The sequence below is a fragment of the Rhinolophus ferrumequinum genome, chromosome 10, assembly GCF_004115265.2.
Source record: "Rhinolophus ferrumequinum isolate MPI-CBG mRhiFer1 chromosome 10, mRhiFer1_v1.p, whole genome shotgun sequence".
NCBI lineage: Eukaryota > Metazoa > Chordata > Mammalia > Chiroptera > Rhinolophidae > Rhinolophus > Rhinolophus ferrumequinum.
Window position 1 is genome coordinate 3,736,203 of NC_046293.1, and position 22,080 is coordinate 3,758,282.

General features: G+C 46.3%; 1 protein-coding gene across 2 annotated transcripts in view; it reads left to right on the top strand.

Annotated features, from left to right (window-relative positions):
• SMC1B (structural maintenance of chromosomes 1B) overlaps positions 1–20,353 on the top strand; it is a 59,294-nt gene extending 38,941 nt beyond the window's left edge. The window contains exons 16-25 of one of the 2 annotated variants that reach the window (XM_033117543.1): positions 3,121–3,262; positions 4,077–4,222; positions 5,772–5,925; positions 8,391–8,489; positions 10,209–10,365; positions 10,856–11,010; positions 14,174–14,325; positions 16,236–16,305; positions 18,854–18,964; positions 20,164–20,353. In XM_033117543.1, coding sequence (XP_032973434.1) covers positions 3,121–3,262; positions 4,077–4,222; positions 5,772–5,925; positions 8,391–8,489; positions 10,209–10,365; positions 10,856–11,010; positions 14,174–14,325; positions 16,236–16,305; positions 18,854–18,964; positions 20,164–20,274 — 1,297 coding nt within the window. In that variant the 3' untranslated portion in view covers positions 20,275–20,353. The remainder of the gene's footprint in view (positions 1–3,120; positions 3,263–4,076; positions 4,223–5,771; positions 5,926–8,390; positions 8,490–10,208; positions 10,366–10,855; positions 11,011–14,173; positions 14,326–16,235; positions 16,306–18,853; positions 18,965–20,163) is intronic. The other variant, XM_033117542.1, reaches the window with a different exon arrangement.
• Positions 20,354–22,080: the final 1,727 nt, after the last annotated feature.

A 22,080-nucleotide genomic window follows, 5' to 3' on the forward strand; every position in this document is an offset into this window, starting at 1 on the left:
TTTCTTTGTGGAAAAGTTTTTAATTACAAATTTAGTTTCCTTAGTAGATGTAGGGCTATTAAGGATATCATCTTTTGTGAGTGAGCTTTGGTAGTTTGTGTCTTTCAAGGAATTTATGTATTTCATCCAGTTGTCAAACTTAACATAAAATTATTAATAATATTCCCTTTTATCCTTTTTAATGTCTGTAGGACCTATACCAGTCCTACATATACCAGTCCTATACCAGTCTTTCATTCCTGATACTGGTGATTTGTCTCTCTTCTTCCTGATGTCTAGCTAGAAGTGTCTTTATTGATCCTTCTAAGCCAGTTCTTGGCTTTGTTGATTTTCTGTTTTGTCTGTTTCTATATTGTTGATTTCTGCTCCTAACTTTTATTATTTTATTATTTCCTTCCTTTTACTTACTTTGAGTTTAATTTACCCTTCTTTTTCTAGCTTTTAGGATAGAAGCTTATATTATGCATTTTAGACTTTTCTAATATGAGCATTTCAAGGTGTATATTTCCCTGTCCAGTACTGCTTAAGCTATATCCCATTACTTCTGGCATGTTGTATTTTCATTATCATTCCATTCAAAATATTTTCTAATATCTCTCGTGACTTTCTATGACCCATGGGGTGTTTGAAAGCATGTTGTTTAATTGAACAGATATTGAGGGTTGGGGGATTCAGATATTTTTCTGTTACTGAGTTTTATTTTAATTCTACTGTGGTAAGGAATGCATTCTACTTTATTTCAGTCATTTTAAATTGAGGCTTGTTTGAGGGTGCGGCGTGCATTCTATCTTAAAAGGAACTATTCCATGTGCACTTACAAAGAATGTACATTCTGCTGTTGGGTGGGGTGTTCTCTGGGTGGCAGTTAGGTCGGTATTACGGCGGTCTTCTGTGTACTTACTGATTCTCTGTCTGGTTGTTCCGGCGATCACGCAGAGAGGAGTGCTACAGGTATGCTTTCGGATCGGTCAGTTTCTCCTTCCAGCCTCTGTCAGTTTTTACTTAAAGCCTCTGTCAGTGTATCTTAAAGCCTCATGATAAGGGATACATATTTGGGATTGTTATATCTCTGCTGAATTAACCCGTTTATCATAAAATGCCCCTCTTTTTTTTAAATTTTATTGGGGAATATTGGGGAACAGGGCCAATTGTTTCTCCAGGGCCCATCAGCTCCAAGTCGTTGTCCTTCAACCTAGTTGTAGAGGGCGCAGCTCAGCTCCAAGTCCAGTCGCCATTTTTCAGTCTTTACTTGCATTGAACCGGCAACCTTGTTGTTGAGAGCTCGCGCTCTAACCAACTGAGCCATCCGGCCACCCCATAAAATGCCCCTCTTTATCCCTTGTTCTGACGTCTGTTTGAACTTCAGTAGATTTTGTTTCTAAAGAATCCTGCCAATCACTTTTTACTGAGCTTCTCATAAAATCCACCTGGAATTCTGATTGCTATTGTATTGGATTTATAGATTTATTTGGGGAGAACATCTTCAAAATACTACGTCCTCTTATATGAAAAGATAGAATGTCTTTTCATTTATTCTAATTATCTTATTCTTTATTAGAATTTTAAAGTTTTTTTCCATAGAGATCTGTGTGTTTTTATTAAGTTAATTCCTGGATATTTTAGTTTTTTTTTTCTTATGAGTAGTTATCTATTTTTATATTTTTCTAGTTGTCTTCTAATGTAGAAAAATACTATTGAATTTTAGATTGGTCTAACATCTGATAACTTTGCTAAACCCCCCTGTTACTTTCGGTAGCTTTTCTATTATGTGTCCTTGGATGTCTCTGCCATGAATTGCAGATGTAGAGTGGGCAGCTGACTATACAAGTGAGGCGTTCGTGGGAGAGGACGGGGCTAGAAGAATACATCTGGGGATTGTTGGCATACAGATGATACTTACAGTCATGTGACTGGATAAGATTACCAAGGGAATGAATGTAGACAGGAAAGGGATCCGAGGCGATTAACAAGTTGAGGAGATGAGAAGGAACCATGGAAGGAGCAGTGAGTGAGGGAGAGGCAAGCCAGAGGAGTGTGACGTCCTGAAGCCACGTGAAGAAGTGTTTCACCCGCACGCTCCTGTGTGTCTGCCTCCCACAGCAGAAATGAATCCCTCAGGGGTTTGTTGTTGACCGCTCCTACGGGGAGTGTGGTCAGCGGTAAGAGCAGGGCTTCTGTTGTCCTTGCGGAGTGTGTCACGCTGGCTCCACCACTTCTATGCGGGTAGCCCTGGGCATGATCTTAATTCTCTGTTAAATAGGACAGTAGTATTACGTACCTCAGTCATTCAGCTGACATGAGTAAAACGAAACTTCTCTTTGTTTCGATCGTTACTGTTGTTTTGTTGTGTTTGAACCAGTGGTATCTAATGGTACCTAGCACAATATCAGCTACCATCACTGCTTAAAATGTTGAACGAATGATTCTGTTAGCAGGATATGTGAGGGAGAGAGGGTGGAAAAGATGGGCTACAGTTATACTGGATGACTTCTTTAGAGGAGATTATGAAGCTGGCAGAGTGGGAAGTATATGAGGAAGGAACGCCTTCTTAAACCCCAGGTTGGAGTTTGTGAATGAACACAGTTTGAAAAGATTGACTCAGTACATAAGAATAAACACATAAATTGTGACTTAAAAAGAAGAGGGGTGGGAATCTATAGATTATAAAAGATGTAAGGAACATACCCATACGCAATCTATGGATCCTGGTTCAAGCAAATCAGTTTAGAAAAAAATACTGAGACTTAGGAAATTTGGCAGTGACAGCAATTTGATATTTAAGGAGTTATCCTTTTTATCTATAATAGCTTATGGTTATGTATTAAAAGTCCCTTCCCTTTCAGAGATACATACTAAAATACTTACAAATGAAATTACATGATGTCTGAAATTTGCTTCAGATAATCCAGTGGTGAGAAGGCATGGTGAGTGAGTGGGGTGATGGGTAAAACAAGATTGACTTGAATTGGTAGTTCTTAAAGTTAGGGGGTAGCTCTGTGGTAATTCATTGTAGTATCCCTTCTACTTTTGTATTTGTTTGAAAATTTCCATAATAAACAGAAAAAGAAAGAATTGAAGGACTATGTTTACCAGTTGTAATGTTTGACTTTATTACACTAGATTAGAATTTGAGAAACAAAAAACTCGGCTTAATATTCAACTCGAGTACAGTCGCAATCAATTAAAGAAGAAACTAAGCAATATCAAAACAGTAAAAGAAACTGTCCAGAAAGGCACAGAAGACATTGATAACCTAAAGAAGGTAATTAATAAGGGAGTTCTGAAGCCCCGCCATTGAAGTGATGACTTTGTTCATTGAATAACGTTTGTTGTACTCCTGAAGTGTTACTGCAGCGGGTGGGGGCGGGTGGAGAAATGCTTGAAGTAAAATCGGCACAGCCACACGAATTGCTGGATGTAGAAGCGGGAGAGGAGGTAGGGGCATGCCACAGACGACTCATGCTCACTTGGGCAGAGCAGGTTAAGGAGAGAAAATTCTGGACCTGTGCAGCTTTGGTTGCCTATGTGACATCTAGATAGCAATTTCCAGCAGGTGGTTAAAGAGTGCACAGACCCGGAGAAGTCAAGGCCAGTTCATGGGGGTGGGTGGAAACCGTATGTGAATGGTTGAGCATCTCGGGCAGAGAGGTAGACAGTGAAGCGCAGTGGAGCAAGAATGGAATTCTGGGAGGAGAGCTCATATCGGTTATGAAGAGAGCCAGAGGGGGTGACATCCCCCCAGAGGTTCAGGAGGGAGAAAGTGGTGAAAGCTATCAAAAAGGTCCAGGCTGGAAGATGTCTGTTTAGTGGGCTACTTAAGAGGTCACAGTAGCAAGAACAGAAGTCAGGTGGAGGTAAACTGAGGAATGAATCCAAAGTGAAGGACAGGCAGGCAGTGATGGCCAGTTTCCGAGAGGAGTGCAATGGGCGTAGCCAAAGGCCACGAGAGAGCGGAGGCCGCTCTCAGGGTACAGGTTTATCTCAGAATGGCTGGTTTGGCTTCACTGAGAAGATGGGTGATTGACCTTACTAACGTAAAAGATGGTGAATCTACAGTGCACATCATCTCCACTCAGGCTGAAGAAGATTGTCTGCAAGTTGTGGATGAGCTTATGGCGAAGAGGCAGCAACTGCAGGACACATTTCTCGCTCAGAATGCCAATGCTGAGAAAGTCCAAGCTCAGATTGAAGAAGAGCGGAAGAAGCTTTTGGCTGTGGATAGGTAATTGAGAACTCTATCAGTTTCAAAGACCATACACAGAGTTTTACAGATGTTTAGCTCAATTTCACATTGCTTACAGGAAGTTTTATTACTTGAATGTGTGTCCTTTGTTGCTTTTGGTTCCATATCACACCTTTCGAGCCTTCTAACTTGGAGGAAAACCAAGACAGGTGGCTGGTTCTTTAGAGTGAACAGTTCTTTTTAGCGGGTGACAACGTGGACCTGTGTAGATGTGGTCCCTTGTCCTGAACTCCTCTTGACACTGGCATCTTCCTGTTGTCCAGTCTCCCTCTAGTCGGCTTTGCGGTGAGGGCTGTGCCTACATCGCTCCACGTCCCAGCTCTGCTACTGAAGAACCATGCCAGCATTTCCTCAGTAGTGACACAGGGGTGTGGTAGTGCCAGCCTCATAGGATAGTGGGAAGGGTTAAGTGAGTGACTGTTTCTGTGGCACTTAGAGCAGTAGCTGGCACAGGATAAGCACGGGCATTCGCCTCAATGATGACAATCCCACTTAGAATCGACTGGCTCATGTCACCACATAACGTCTGCTTTCCTGGATGATTGGCAGAGCAAAAGTGAGCACGTGAAATGTACTGTTTGTGCTCAGCCTCTTGGCATGTCACAATTTCCCTCACTGTTCAGAGACCTCGAGTGCTTCAAAATACAGTCAGAACGTTTTGTGTCTTAGATTTTTGGGTGCAATGAAAGTTTGTTTACTGTTTTGTTTTGTTTTGTTTTTTTACAGCTTAAACAGAACGACGTCTCTATCATATTCTTGAAAACCATATAATTTCTAATGTATTTTATTTTATTTTTTTGGTTCTGTTTCTAGTTCCTCTTTAAAATCCTACATTGTTTCAGCTGGTAAAACCCCCGAGCCCTCATTTCAGATAGAAGGCATATTAGTAGGGGTGATAGGAAAAAAAGTTCGGACTATTTTGTGTAATGACTTACTTAGTTAGACCTTTCTCTTACTGAGACTCTTGGTTTGAGATCCTAAAACGTAGAACTTATATATTGAGAGAGAAATGCAGCTTGAAAAACTGTACAGATTTAAAAATAAAGTAGGGAAAGCACTGTATTGCTGTTAACCTGACTGAAGTAACAGTACTCATTGTTAAATATTCAGTTCTCCCTTAGATTAACTAATCAGATTCACCTCCCTTCTCAAGTTTGAATGACAAGCATCAGTGAGATCACTCTAGATCAGGGGTGTCAAAACTCCGGCCCGCGGGCCAACTGCAGTCCACAATCCATTGTTAATTGGCCTGCAGCAAATTCCAAAAATATGTTTAGTTTACTTAAATAAACCAGGTGAGGCAATATGTACTTCACCTCGAGTGAGTGGCCCGGCTGTTTGTGTATTTTACCGCATAGGGCCCTTGGTGAAAAACGTTGAAAAAAGTTTGGACACCCCTGCTCTAGATCTTACAGCACACATAGGAAAAAATTTTTTTCATGTAAGTTTATAACGTATTTTTCTTCTTTGATGCAACTTTACCTAATAGGTAAAGTATAATCGCTTTTTCGTATCTGTGTATTTACAGGGAAGTGAAAAAATGGCAAAAAGAAGTTGTAATCATTCAGTCTTCTCTGGAACAGAAACGGCTGGAGAAGCATAATATGCTGCTTGATTGCAAAGTTCAAGATATTGAAATAACTCTTTTGGTGGGGTCACTGGATGACATCCTTGAAGTGGAGGTATTCTAGCAAGTGATTCTACAATAAGTGTGGTGGTGTGGAACTTACTGGAATGCCCTGTGCTGCTTAGTGGCATCCCAGCGCTGCAGGTCCTTCCCCTTGTTCTGAAGCCCTGTTAGGGGCAGAGAAAACATCTCCTCCTCCTAGGATGGAAAAGGCCCGAGCCATCATCACTCCAGAGCGCCAGGCATTCCGGGCCATTCTCTCCTCTCTCTTGCTAATCCAAGTCCTTTTAGCCCACGGGATGGACCACAGTTTCTTACCTGTAGAGAGATACTGACGAGAAATCAGTAACTTTGACCAGAAGGGAAAAAGAAGTATTTCCTGACCTCTCTCAGAAACATCCTGGGGAAGAACTCTGGCTCATTCTGGGTCATGTGTCCATTCTCACACGTGCAGAGAGAGGGAACGGGATGTGTGGTAATAGCAGACATAGGTGAGAGCAGAAAAACAATACTCAGTATACTACAGAAAGAACGAGAAATCTCAGTCAGGGACTCACCACTAGAGGCCGTCCATCTTTCATCCATCTGGCTGTTTAAAAGGCGATGTAAATTTAGAAGAGGTTTGTTAGATGAGAGGAGAGGCGGAAGCAGTCTTCCTGACTGACATCTAAATGGACGTCGTTGTCCTAGCGCTCTATCAGCTGGCAAACCTTCAGAGTTACTCTCAACATGCCCACCAGGAATGTGAAATTATTTCCTTCTTTATTAGCTTGAAAGACTCATATTCCTGGAGGGGTGTTTCAAGGCAGGTGGACTAATATTGAATTATTATCTAAAAGGAAAAAGTGGGAGTTTTATTCCACTTTGTGCTGGTCAGGCCACACTGGAATATTGCAGACACCTTTTAAAGCATGATGCTTTTAAGAGTAAAGAGTCCAGGAGAGGGCAAAGGCCCAGACCATGTCCGGCTGGGAAGAGAAGGCTTGGGGATATGGTTCTCCTCCTCCCGTGGAAGGCGGTCCTGTCTCAGCAGAAGGATCACACTTGATTTTTCTGGTCCTGAGGAGATCCTGGGGTTGGGCGTGGAGGCCACAGAGTCAGAATTTTTCTGCTCAGGAGCACTTGCTACTAGAAAAATGGACGGCCTCCGATGGTGCGTCCCTGACCGGGATTTTGTCAGCACATCTAGTGTGGTCAAGCCATGAGGGTGCTGTATGAGGTACTCGATAAAGGCATAAGGTATAAATGGCCTCTCTGGAGGGCTGAACAAGGGTCACCAGGTAGAACTAATCATCTTACAACAGTTGTTATAGGAGTGATTGTCTTACAACAATTGTGAGGTAGAACCTGAGATTGCCCTTCCACTGGAGGTGTTCAGACAGAGGGTGAGTTACCTGCACCTGCCAGGGTTCTCACAGAAGATTCTTCTGTTGTGGGAGAGACTGGATCACTGGTCCCCACATCAGTCTGTGAGCATGAAGCCTCCCAGACTCTGGTTGCCACAAGTCTGCCATTCTCACGGCTCCCGGAGGAGTTCCGCTGTTGCCAGGCCGCTGACCACGCTCTGAGTAGTGAGGCCCCAGATGACTCAGAAGTGTCATAGCAAACATGATAGCGAATCAGGAGACGGGGCTTGAGCGATTCGGGGATCCAGATTACATTTTGTATCCAAGTTCAACTTGTATTTGAACTGTCTTAACATACACATCTATTACATGACATGTAGACATAATTCCAAAAGTTGTTTCATTGAGTTTGTTTGTTTGTCAGAGAATAGCTAGAAAGGAGTGAATGACAAAGATTTTCTTCTCTCTTACTTTGTGAGTCTTGGTTTGGGTTCCGCATTACGCTGACAGCCATCCTGCATGACAGCTGCGTAGGTCTCATTTATTTCTATGCCCTCCTTTCTGGTCCTTCCCTCGTGCACAGAGCAGCACATGTTACAACTACAATACATGTGGCCAGGGGCTGCACGAGGTGCTGAGAACATCACAGTCGTGCAGCTGCCAGAAACCCCTCCCTTCACATGTACGGGGGGAGACACAGGCACACAAACACAATGGCAAACAGATAAAATGTCATGTGTTTGGTGGTGAAACAGGCTAAAGAAAAACTAAAGCAGGAGAGAGAGTGGAGTGTTGGTGGGGGGTTTGCAGTGTCAGATGGCCAGGCCGTGGGTGGCCCGAGAGAAGGTCGCCGGTAAGTCGAGGACATGAGAGAGTGATGCGGGCCTTCAGGGGCAGGTTGTCCAGGCAGAGGGCAGTGCTGGCCCTGCCTGGCTGGATGTTTGTCCGCTCTGTTCAAGGAAGCCAGTGTGGCTGGAGCAGAGTGACTGCAGCGCAGCCTGGCACAGCATGAAGTTAAAGGGGAGACAGGGCCAGATGGCTGGGACCAGACTGCCATGGCCTTGCAGGTCAATTTTTAATCTGAGCGAGGTGGAAGTCAGCTGGTGGGCTTGGGGCAGACGGATGAGTAGATCGCATTTTGGATAATGAGGAAAGCGTTTCATATGTTTTCCAGTTGGGAACTGAAGCAGAAAGTACCCAGACAACAGTTGACATATATGAAAAAGAAGAAGCCATTGAGGTAGACTACAGCTCTCTAAGAGAGGATTTGAAGGTAATTGAAAGATTGCTGTTGTTTTTGACTAACTCCCGGTAATATTGAATATTTAAATGCTGCAGAATAATTTTTAGACCATACAGCATAAGTTCAGAGGGAAAAGTAGATTTCCTAATGGTTTTTGTAGAAATAGTATAGATGGGTTTTTTTTAATGTTTATGTCAGCATTTCTCACTGTGTGTTTTGCAGAACACTGGTACCATGAAATGTCTCTCCAGAGAAGTTTCTATGCTCAGCCAGTTTTTTGAAAGGCTATCCCCTTCTTGGAAATTCACAATGAACAGTAAAGTCTTTGAAAAGTCCTGCAATAGACAAAAGTAGCCAACATACTCCGGCATCCTGCATGTGCCCTGTCATTGTCCCAGTGTGGTCCCCTAGCAGGGAACCGTCCTGCCCAGCTGCAGAGCAATGACTTAGAATCCAGGGTCATGGCCTCTTTAGTTCAGAGCTCCGGCTGGCTCTAGGCATGCGCTCTGTGTCCTGGGGCTTTGTCCTGAGGCTCCTGCTCCCTGGAGGGAAAATGACTAGAGCCATTGTCGGCTTTCCAGCCACACAACCACAGCCTTCAGAGAAGACAGAGGCCTTTGGTAGTGGCGCTGTTCTTAAGACTGAGGAAGGCCTTTCCTACAAGGTTCCAGCAATTGTCCCCTCATTGCAGTGGCCTGAATTGGGTCACATGTTCATTCCTGACCAATCACTGTTGGGTAGGGGGGACTTAGTCTTAGACCAAGCAGGCCGCCCCCCCGCCCCCACATGGGACCCATGGCCAAACACGGGCTGTTAGAAAGGAAGAAATGGAATGGATGCCAAGTAGCAGGACCCACCACATCTTTTCATTTCATATGTTCTCAGTGTAGTTGTTAGATTTGTTAGGCTCTTTGATTGTCTTTGTGGAATGTTTAGGCAATTGGAAGCTTTTGTCTTTTCTATAGTCTACTTAGTGCTTTCGTATTTAGAAAGTCCTCCCCCCTTATTACTGAGTAAATATTTATAAATATTTTCTTCCTGTTGATGGTTTTCTTTTGTTTTCATTTACCTGTTTAATTCATCTGAAATTTTAGTGTGTGGTATGAGGTAAAAACCTGTTTTTTAAAAAGGTACCTAAGTTAACCAATTTACTCAATATTTTTCAAATAATCCTTTTCCCAATGAGTCAAAATGTCACCTTTGTCATATATTAATTAAGCCCCTCTGGGAGGTCAGGAAAACTTTCCTGGAAAGTTGTGCCCCAGCTGTGCCCTCCCTCCCTCCTCTCTCGAGGCAATGCCAGTCACCGTTCAGGTCTCAGCTTCAGTGTCACCCCTCCTTAAGGCTTGGATGTCCCCTCCCTGCCCCATCACACCCCTGCCCGTCTGCCTGCTAGAGGGTCTTCACAGTGTGTGTGTCTGATGTCCCTGTGAGCTCCCGAAGGGCAAGGACAGGACGGTTTCATACTGAACCGTCAGTGTCTGATACGTAGTAGAGGCTCAATACCTTTTAGTGATTTATGAATTTTTGTTTTTAGCCAGATTAATAGGGAGGTGATGCGCATTCCAAGAGAGCTGTGTCTGTAACACTAGAGCCAGCACAGAGCGCAGCCGACTGGGAAGCACCGACTGCCCCAGACTCCGAGGGGCTATGAGGGAGGGCGTGGGGGGGCAGGTCCAGGGCCTGCGCCTGACCCCTCAGCACTTCGATTTAAGGCATGCTGATCACTGCCGTCCTGTCCAATAACAGGCTCTACAATCCGATAAAGAAGTCGAGGCCCACCTTAGACTCCTTCTGCAACAAGTGGCGTCCCAAGAAGAAGTCCTGATGAAGACCGCGGCTCCCAACCTGAGAGCCCTGGAGAACCTGCAGACCGTCCGAGACAAGTTTCAGGAGTCGACAGACGGTGAGACTGAGCTCACGTGTTAGCAGGGCCACATTCGGGCGCTTGGGTTTCCATTTCCGTACTACTCAGCAGCCCCCCGGATCGTACCTTTGTTTTTATTATATATCTTTTTCTCTGTTGTCTTATACTACTGTGTACTTTCCATACTGAATCACTGATTGCTTCCTTTTTGAAAAGTGTTCTGCTTTAATTTAAAAACAGATTTATTGGTTATTTTAGAACACTATATTTTTTCCTATCAGCCTAATAGTATCTAATAGAGTTAGATACTCTATTAGAACTTGTCATCATTATTTAAAAATTAGCCCTACCAGAAAAATGACTCAACAACTGTTCATGGAATTAATAATAATTAAGGTATTTTAAATGTAGATTTTTCTCAAGACAACCAAACTCAAAATGCAAGTTTAAAAATATTTTATGCTTTAAAGTTGAAATAAGAGAAGCCCCTCAGTGGTTTCTAAAATAAAGTACATTGATTCTCTCTTAGCTTTTGAGGCCAGCAGAAAGGAAGCCAGAATTTGTAGGCAAGAGTTTGAACAGGTGAAAAAGAGGAGATATGATCTTTTCAGCCAGTGTTTTGAGCACATCTCAGTCTCAATTGATCAAATCTACAAGAAGCTCTGCAGAAACAACAGTGCCCAAGTATGTATCGTTCACCCCCAAATATTAGTGGGAACTTTGCATTATTGGTGGTGTTTTTCCTGGTGGGAAATAAATACCCGCCACATCATTGGAGTGACTCACTCATGGGCAGAGTCAGCTCGTGAGCTTGATTATCCTCGTGACCTGTGTCTGAGGCCCATGCACGCTCCCCCTGGCCAGGCTGGACGAGTCCACGTCTCTCTGGTCCTATTTCTTCATCTGAGAAACGAGTGGGTCAAATCATTGGGTGTCCTAGTTCTTTTTAGTTCTGGAGTTCTGTTGTCTGGTACTAATTTGATTTTGTACACCTGCCAATGGTCTGTAGTGAAGGGAAGGTAAAGTAGAGGCTCTTGGGAAATGGTTGGTCTGGGGCCTGGGGGGCTGCCCTGAGTAACAAAGGAGAGGGAAAGAACTAAAGGCAGGATTCACCCCCAGATGTGCCCACTGCAGTGTGGTCTCTGGACACACCGCAGTCCATCCTCAGTCTCCATAGCAGGTACCGGGGAACCGAGTGTGGGATTAAGATGTAGGTCAGGTCTCAGACACCTGCTTTTACTCTGTTCATGGTGTTCTTTCGTTACTGAGAGGTGATCCCACAGCAGATATTTAGGATTTCAACCAAAAATAACGTATTTTCAGTAAAGTAAGACTAAGAAAGACTCATTAACTCCTTGAGGGCAGGACACATTACTGTATCTTAGTACATGGCCCATAACAGGTTTCAGTAACCAATGGACCAATGACAATTGAACGAAGACTAATTTTTAAGACTGCAGCATGTACCGCGTTTCCCTGAAAATAAGACCTAGCCAGACAATCAGCTCTAACGCGTCTTTTAGAGCAAAAATTAATATAAGACCCGGTCTTATATCATATCATATCTTATATATCATATTATATTATAAAGACTGGGCCTTATATTATAGTAAAATAAGACCGGGTCTGTCGTGCGGGAGACCCTGCTCACAGCGCCATGTGTCGTGCAGGGCGGCCTGGGGTGTCTCAGCTCCCGTTCCCCACATAAAAACGCAGGACATGGTGAGGCCAAAAAGGAATACCCACGGAGCCATAGGTAGGGGAGTCACACCACTATACTCTCGCTGGCGGCTGGGTTGGAGACATAGGAACCAGGAGCCACACAATTCTCAACCCTCACTGTGCCGCTTGCAGGCTCAGCCACCATCTCCTTGCTAGCCCCCATTTTTTGCTAGCCTAGCCACTGCAGTTATATTAGTGCCCAATGGCTCACTGGTTACAGCTGACGGCTAACTAGCCACAGCTGATGGCCATTTGATCACAGTCGATGGCCATTTACTACCTGAGACATCACCTTTGTATGTGAGGCCAAGAGCCTGGAAACTGCTATTTGGGGCTCTGTCCCCACACTCCACCCCTACAGGGTCTCGCCTCACAATCTACGCGACAAGCGTCTTCCGCGAGGGGCCCTGTGCGAGGAGCCTGGAGGTGAATGCTATTTCCTGGACACAGCCAAGCTCTCTGGTCACAGCCAGGGTTTCTCAGGGCACCACCAGTACTTCTGGGCACAGCCAGACTTCCTGGGCTTCTTAGGGTACCACTAGTCTCCCCGGGTACAGCCAGGGCCTCTCAGGGCACTGCCACTCTCTCTGGACACAGCCAGACCTCCTGGACACAGCCAGGGCTCTCAGGGCACTGCCACTCTCTCTGGGCTCAGCCAGACTTCCTGGACTCAGCCAGGGCTCTCAGGGCACTGCCACTCTCTCTGGGCACAGCCAGACTTCCTGGACACAGCCAGGGCCTCTCAGGGCACTGCCACTCTCTCTGGACACAGCCAGGCTCCCCGGGCACAGCCAGGGCTCTCAGGGCACTGCCACTCTCTCTGGCCTCTCAGGGTACCGTGCTGGAACAACAGCGGCTCACAGTCAAGGTGCTTACATATTCTCAATGGTGGCCGGTTAAGACACAAAAGCAAACATCCGCCAGTTCCACTACACGGTGGTATGTTCCCAAACAGTCAAGTGGTCCATTAAATTAGGGATGGAAGGCAATTCCCCATAGTCCATAGTCATTCGCCAGGGCTGTCCTGGGGGTGAGGGACGACCTTAAGCTCACCCTCAGCTCCCACGGAGGACTCAGCAAGCATTTCCTCCAGGGACAAGTCCCGCATCAGGGCTGTGTCAGTAAGCACTTCCCAGCCCACAGGGCCACAACAACCTTCGCTTTCTTCAGCCTATACCGGTTGGGGAACCATCCATGTCTTCCCACCCCTCCACGGGGGTCCAGCTCTCAGGCAGCTGCTCCTCCTAGTCTCCCTGCAATTGAGTGTTCATAGGCACAAACTGCTCCACCGCCCTTCGGAGAGCTTTGGCCGACACCGTACCCTGCTCGCTGCGCCATTTGTGTGCGGGAGACCCTGCTCACAGCGCCATGTGTCGTGCGGGGCGGCATGGGGTGTCTCAGCTCCCGCTCCCCACATAAGAACGCAGGACATGGTGAGGCCAAAAAGGAACACCCACGGAGCCATAGGTAGGGGAGTCACACCACTATACTCTCGCTGGCGGCTGGGTTGGAGACATAGGAACCAGGAGCCACACAATTCTCAACCCTCACTGTGCCGCTTGCAGGCTCAGCCACCATCTCCTTGCTAGCCCCCATTTTCTGCTAGCCTAGCCACGGCAGTTATATTAGTGCCCAATGGCTCACTGGTTACAGCTGACAGCCAACTAGCCACAGCTGATGGCCATTTGATCACAGTCGGTGGCCATTTACTACCTGAGACAGCACCTTTGTATGTGAGGCCGAGAGCCTGGAAACTGCTTTTTGGGGCTCTGTCCCCACAGAGTCTTACATTATTTTGCTAGAGCAAAAAGACACACTAGAGCTGATTGTCTGGCTAGGTCTTATTTTCAGGGAAACGGTACTGCTGAGGCTTGAATGGCAGTCTGGTGGGAAGGCCTGATCCTGTATGGATGTTACAGTGTTTTCCTCTCCACCCCACCCAGACAACTCTGTTGTCGTGATTACATGTGGAGCTAAACACATTATTTACAGGCATTGGTATTTTCCCATCAAAATGGAAGACAACCTAACCAATAGAATAGTTTGCAGTTAAACTCTTGCAAATCCAAGTTGAAATTCAGTAATTGCTTTTCTGATATTGCTAAGTAAATAACACGTGTTTCAGGCATTTCTTAGTGCAGAGAACCCAGAAGAGCCTTACTTGGAGGGAATTAGCTACAACTGTGTGGCCCCAGGCAAACGGTTCATGCCGATGGACAACTTGTCGGGGGGAGAAAAGTGTGTGGCAGCACTGGCTCTGCTCTTCGCGGTGCACAGGTAGGTCACGGGGCCCTGGGCTGTGCATCAGGGCAGAGCCCAGGGAGCCGCCTGCAGAGTTCTGTCAGTCACCCGTCTTTAGCTGCATTTAGCTTTAGTATGTGATACAGAACAGTTTTCTTCAGCCAGACAGTTCAGGCTATGTTTACATCTGTAACAATTGAGAGCAAATCTAAGAGAGAATTCAGTCTTTGACAGATTTTTATTCAATTTCTGTTATTATCAGCACCTACTAATACTTCAGCTTTAGAGAAAAGAAAAAAAAATATTTGGAAGGGCAAGACGTGACATGAGAATTGCCAAAAAACAATAACAACCAACCCAAATAAAACAAAAACACCCAGCTTGTATATTATTTTCCTAGTCCATATTCAGAGATATGCTATTTAGTAAACAATGTTAAGCATTTATTCTGAAAAAAATGTTTAACCTCCTCATTTCTACTGATAATGGTGACACTGTTTGTAAAATAAATGAAGAAAAAGTTAGCTAAAGTTAAGGCAGTTAACTTTCACATTCAGCGCAGAGATGAAGACCTACGCTGTGGAGTATACTGCCTCTATTTTCATGATCAGGAAGACTGACATAAAAGTTGTACAGCTGATTCTTACTGGTCTCAAGAAGGAAAAGGAATGTCATTACAGAAAAGAAAAAGAAAATCCCCTTAATGCAGAGGGATTTGGAGAAAAGCAGGAGCATGGATCTAAACATGAGCCTGTGTTGAGTAAATCTTACCAGAAGAAGACTATTTCTAAGTGTCAGCCCCTCCATTTATTTATTCAGTGGATATTCACTAAATATTTACTGTGTGTCAAGTGCTATTGTAGGCATTGGAGAGACAGCAGTGATCCAAAAATCCCTGCCCCCGATAGTTCATTCTAGGTGGGGAAGACAGATGATAAATAAGGTATATTAGCAAACGAATTCTCCAACGTGGAGATTATGAGAAATAGCAAATGCTGTAGAGAAGAAAATGGAAGTGGGAACGGAGATAGTAGCAGGGGAGGGTTGGCTGCATTAACGAGCCATTGGGAGGCCTCACTGAGAAGGGAACATTGAGCAGAGATAGGAAGGAATTCGGGGAGTAGTGATGTGGAAGCTGAGGGAAGTGTTAGTGAAGATTGGCAAGTGCAAAGGCCCTGAGGCCAGACTGCGCCTGGCACCTGCAGAGAATGGATGGTGTGCAACAGTGGCAGGCTGGGGTTAGAAAACTACTGTAGCCATCAAGGTGAAAGACAGCAACGGGCTGGGCCAGGGTGAGGGCAGAGGGTGGAGCAGACAAGCGTGGGGTGTGAGGAAGGAGTCGGATGACTTTGGCCGAACCAGCTAGAGTGGTAAGAGCTGCGGTTAACTGGGGTGGAGACCATGGGAGGGGGTAGGTTTGCAGGGGTGGGTGAGGAGTTTGATTTTGGATGAGTTTGGGCTATTTATTAGACACCCGTGATGTGAATTGTTGAGTAAGCTGTTGGATGTGTGAGGCAAGAGTTCAGGAGAGAAATCAGAACTATCACTGGAAGTGTGGGAGCCACCCACATGTGGTGGTATGTAAGACCAGATGAACTCACCAAGGGGGCTCGTCAGACAGAGGAGTGCCCCCCTCCTGCCAGGCACTGCAGTGTTAAATAGTTAGGAGTTGGCAGATAGGACTGGGAGGGGGCAGTGGGTAAGGCAGGGGGAGTCCACGGCATCCTTAATACCTGGGAGCAGTGGGGCGCCCCAGGTCCCGCCTGCAGAGCTCCTGTGTATGCAGTGGCACCGAGCCGTGAGCACTGGGCTCAGCAACACAGCCCACTGGCGACCTAGACAAGTGTCCAAAAGGATGTGTAGATCCATCCTGAGGACTGTTAACCCTCTCCTCCATCTTGTAAAACGGACAGAAAGTTGTCACTCACTGGTCGTTTTCCCTCTAGTTTTCGGCCGGCTCCATTCTTCGTTTTGGATGAAGTAGATGCGGCCCTGGACAACACGAACATTGGCAAAGTAAGTTTCTCTCCGCTTTGGTTTCCAGGAATGTCTACAGTGCAGGGCTCATGTTCTGGTCAGAAGGCCGCTTACCCTGAACAAAGCAGTTCGCTTCATGATTGTCGATTAAAAATCAAATCTAAGTGAAATGTCTACAAACAAGATGATTCAGGGTTATTTTCATTCAAGGGTTAGGGGCCCCTCGGAGTTTGTGGGCAATCAATCCATGGAGTCAGTGGAGGATGACGGTACTGGGTCCAGAGCGTTGCTCCAGGAACTGGCTTCTCTCTGATGGATATGGGACGTCAGGGTCACTGAACGCAGGCCCCGGAGCACACAGGACCAAATGAGTTGTTTAATAAAGTCCAAAAATAACATCTCTAAATAAAATTCCAAAGGAATGAAGTTCAGAATTCTGCACCCTGCCCCCTCGTTCCATTTATTCAAGTTTATCCAGTTCCTGTACTTGTGTGCAAACCTGTTTTCAGTATTTGAGACAATGAGGGAACTATGGAAGGTTGAACCCTTGAGAGTTCGCTTTACAGTCAGCCCTCAAGATCGGTGCCTAGACATCCAAAGCCACCTGAGGCTGGCGGGCCACACGTCTTGACTGGGAATTTTTGACATGGGATCAGCCACAAACACTGCAGGGCCCAGCAGTGCCCAGGGGAGCGGTAGGTCGGGCCTGCAGATTCCCCGGGGCCTGGTCCCACAGCCGGAGAAAATCCAGTTTGGGAGATGGATGAGACTCTGGGTTCTGATTCCAGACAAGTCCACCTCCCAGGACGGACTGGGCTTTGCACTTACAGCTGCTTCCAAAGAAGCTGCGCTCGTCATGCATGTCTCCCTGGTAACGAGTGAGTCGGCATTCTGGTTTTACCTTCGTCTCGTGTGCGCTTGGTGGGGGCGTCTGCCTCTGAGAGCCGTAGTCACTCTTGGGGTGCCTCCAGCGGGTTCGGAGTCGCTAACGCTGACCTGCCTGATTTCTTACTCTGTTGAGTTTCACGTGAAATGCCGGGGACTCAGGGGACTTGTAGGAGCTGCAATCTGAGGTCCCTTCTAATGGCATGTGTGTCACCTCCCAGCACTCCCAAGTTGTAGTCTCTAGGAGACTGCTTTCTAGACTTGTCACAGTATGCCGAAGAATAGTACAGAAAACAAACCAGTCCCCAGCCCCCTGAACGCTGAGAGGTCAGGCAGGAGCCACATTCTGTGACCTGCCAGACGTTAGGGTAACTGGGGGAAGAACGGGAACAGAAGGACATTTGACTTGTCTCTAGAATGCCAGCCAGTCTGCACCAGCTGGCTGGACTCAAGGCCAGGCTCATGTGGGAGAAAGCGCCTCTTGGGTTGATTCGGCACTTTGTAGCCCGTGTTCTGTGTGTTGGGGGTGCAGGCGTCTGTCCCGGTGGATGGCCTCTCCTCAGTGGCATGTAGGATGTCGTGTCTTGTAGCACAATGCAGATGTTTGTATAGTGGCATCTCCGGGTACTCGGTCTCAGTTAAGGCCCGTCTGTCATAGGGCTCCCACCCATCCTGTGCTTTAAACCTCTCTCTGTCCCGTTTGGCTGTGAGCTTTGTGTTCCTGGCACCCCACTGCTTACTGAGTTAGCAGTTGTGTAGGATGATCCGCTGAAGTAGCTTCCAGACCCTGTTGTGGCCGTGGCGCCCAGCATTTACCAGAGGGCGTGCTCCAAGCCAAGTGCACGCCTTACAGCTCGCGTGCGTCTCCTCTCCTGCTGCTGCGACTTGCCGACTCCAGGCCTGCATCAGTGACTACGTTGCTTCTGGCTGGAGTCCCCGTGTGGGCTCAGCCTCTTAACCAACAGCAGGTGCCCTCCTCCTCATTCAGCTCAGCCGGCGCCTCACTGCCCACCTGAAGCTGCCGCTCTTGCTGCCACAGCTGTGTCCTGAGTCCCTGGGTGCAGCCAGGACCGGCGCACAGGCAGGCCATCCCAAGGCCCGCGATGCAGGGCGAGGGCAGGCATCTTGTTAGATTGCGGCTTCAGTACGATTCCCCCAACCTTGCCCACATTCCAAGCAGTCACCAGGACCCATCTCTGTCCAGTCTATTTTGTTCTCACTCTCATTCCTTAGAACTGACCTTCCTGAGAACCACCGAGTCCACCTTTCACCAAATCATGGGTCACGGATTATGAATACGTACATCAGGCCGTATTTTCCCCATCTTCAGGCTTTAGGCTGGTAAAATGGGAAGTTGGAGGTTTACACAGCGGCCCTTCTTCACCCCTCATAAAACATCTGTGGTCGTTTTCATGTGTTAGAAAAACCGCGTATTTACAGGATATTGTAGAGAGAGCTTCGTTCTTAAAAGTATTCTGAAGTTTCAAATCATAGATTTAATGAGGCTTATATTTTTTTACTAACCTCTTATTTTCAAATCTGAGCTACTTCCATTTCTGCGGTTGTGGTAGATTTACTGAATTACCAGGAAGGCAAGTGCCTTGTCACCTAAAAAGGGCAGACTGAAACATGCAGAATCACTGTCCCCAGAGCCCAGAAACAAGGCCTTTGGTCGTGGGTGAAACCTGTTTCTTCCTCCCAGGTGTCAAGTTACATCAGAGAGCAGACTCGGGAACAGACTCAGATGATCCTCATTTCCCTGAAAGAGGAGTTGTACTCCAAGGCCGATGCCCTGATAGGCGTCTACCCGGAGGTAAGGGGAGGGAGGGCCGCAACACCCCCAGGCCCTCGTGGGGTCTGCAGGCACTGTTTGATGCAGTTGCTAAATATAGGTTTGAATGATTTCTTAAAATAAGATTTAAAAGGAACTACTCAGATGTTTTTCAATGCAGTACACAGATTTAGAATATTTTAAATGAAAAAGCAAATCAAAAATTGTAGCATGTGATAGTTTTGTTTGTAACAGAGTAAAGTGGTGACATTGTATTTCAATTTCTGTAATATTTGAATGTTTTAGACAAAAACAAATGCAACGTGGTAGAACTAACAAGGAACCATTTATCTTTCAAAAGTACCAGAAGAAAACAAAAAAGTTGGTCAGAAGTTCCAAGTTGTATCGTAACTTTTAGACTTTGAACACACCTTTCTTAGGTGGTTCAAAATGCTTACCTGAGCTAATGGAGTAGAGCAGCTAATTCTAATCATTCCGTTTGGGAACAGTTAGGTTTTTCCTTCCTGAGTTTTCTTTCAAGCTAAGATAAAAATGGATTTCTCTTGCGGTGCTTACAAAATGTTAGGGGACCACTGTAAATATGCTGCAGGAAGAAATAAAATTCTCATGGGAAGGGGTGGGAAAAAAGTCCTTTTTCTCTGCCTGTCTTAGATCTCTGGCTGGAGCCTGTCAGTCCGCCTGGCAGACGGGTTAGGAGAGAAAGCAAACAGGAGTCACGAACACGTGCCTGGAGCAGGTGCACAGGGCATAGCAGCAGGAATAACCCACGCGGGCGTGCTCCACCACCTTAGGCTGAAGCGAGGGAAAGGGACGGGCTTGGGGCTTCCGGGTGGTGGGGGAGCAAGTAACGGCGGGGAGGTGACTGGGCAAAGTATGGGAGACAAGGGGTGTTGAGTCAGGTTTGCTCTGCAGACTCAAGTAGGTGCCTTCTCCTTTGTGAATCCGTAAGAGCACGGAGGGTGTCATCTTCTACATAAACGTAAATGCCCTTTACAGAAGGAAAGCTTAGGCCCAGTCTGTTCGTTTTCCTGCATCTAAGGTTGTCAGTCGCTCAAAACAATCCATGTGCCAAAGAGCCATATTGGGGAGGCATATTCTAGTGCCTTTTCCCAGATATACAAAAAAGAAAGCTGATGTAAATGCTTCTCTGGTGACTATAAGGAGTTTGCTTTTTAAATGCAAATCACTTTACATTTACTAACACCGTTTGCTCATTCCAGCAAGACGACTGCATGTTCAGCCGGGTGTTGACCCTCGACCTTTCTCAGTATCCAGACACTGATGGCCGAGAAAGCAGCAGGAGACAGCGGGAGAGTCCTGTCGGGACCTAGTGTGCCCTGGAGCAGCTGCCAGCCCAGGGCAAACAGGGCAGTCAGGGTTGTCATTGTTTAGTTCTCATGTCATTGTTTAGTTCTCACGCTGATGTTCAAAGAGCCCTGAGTAACATATTCCTGGAGCGAGCAGACAGCCGGCTGCCACGCAGAGAAAGCTTAGTACCCGCCAAGGATGCTCGCTCAGTTAGTGTTCTGGCCCCACCCCCGCACGTAGTTCCTGTGAGTTAGCTTTGGATGACTTTTAAAAAGAAACCAAAGGTACAATTTTGTGCCACAGTTTTAACTTCCATTTTGAAAGCCAGTGAGAAAAACATTTAAATTCTACATCATCATCATACTGGTCTCACCTTGTCTGTTTAATCTTTAAGGGATACTCTTGGTTTCTAAGTATACTAGTTAGAGAGTGTTGCACTTGGGTTTTATGAGAATTTATTTCACAGGCACTGATGTGAATATTAAAATATCAATAAAAAATATTCTAATTTCAAATGTCTCCAATTTACAATTTTATAAACAAAGTAAAAATTTTAGGTGAAATTGAATTATCTGTTTGAATGCAATCTAAATTTTCCTAAATTTCTGTTAAGGAAATACTGGAGAACACAGGCTTTCCCGGGTAACAACTGACTTCTCCACTTAAATCCATTATTATAGGTGGGGAAAAAGTTGCAGAATTTTCAACAGCACTGCATCTCCGTTTCAAAATGGCATAGAACATGTGAGGTGCTGGTCGTCTTCTGTTTATGGCCCAAGTGCTAGCCAAGGAGTGGCCTCCGAGTAACGGACTCGCTTCTGAACTGCACGCTGTGCCCACAAAACAGGTCAAGTCACACGGCCTGCGCCCGCCTCACCAGCGCACACCATGAACTGTATGTAGCACAAGCCACTATTTGTCCTTCAGTCCGTCTTTAGTACCGCCATTACCGTTTAAATTACCGACATCCTCTGCCTTGACAGACATCAGCTTGACACTGAAGTGTCCCCGTGGTGCCACCTGAGCTCAGTGTGGACCCTCATCTATCTGGGCTATTTTCTTATAGCCTGACCCAGACTATGAGCCTTCGGCGCAATCAGTTTAAGACAATATACTCATTCCTGGAAGCCGCAGGACCGGGGCACCGCACCCCCAAAACACACGGGAACCTAATCAAATAATAGCTGGTTTACACACATTAAATGGTTAAGAAATGCCCAAATACCATGGTAAGTATGGCGCGGTTCTCTCAAAAGCACTGAGGTCGGCTGGTGAAGTGGCCGTTGGGGGTGATGAAGTGGGCAAGTGATGGAAGGGGGAGTCCTCGGCCGGGCAGGGTTGGCGCATGCACGTGGCGCATTCCACAGCTCTGCTCCGCGGCATGCAGTCCACCACTTTCCGGCAGCACAGACAGGTCGGCAAGTTCTCTAAAGGTGAGGCAGCCAGGAGGCTAGTATGTAGCCACCTGCCTATTTAAAATGTAACCACTTAAAAATGTAAGAAACACTGTAGCTGAGGCAGTAACAGCAGGCTTTGTCCCCCGCCCCCCACACACACCTGGTGTTTCTCACAGACAAAGCCACACATTAGCAGAGAAGGCATGTTCAAATCGTTTCTTTCTAATTAGTCAAACTGGAGTAAATGTGCATTTGAAAACAAACATTCCAGAACAGACTAGATTCCTTCCCTACAGAAAGGAGGCCTCCTTCCGGGAGTCTGGCCCTGGGCTTGTCTGGAGCTTTCCAGTTCTACATCCTGTTCTGTATCATTTTCCACGCCTCGGGCCAACTTTCAGATTCACATATCCATCCCTAAGGGCACTTTTTAAA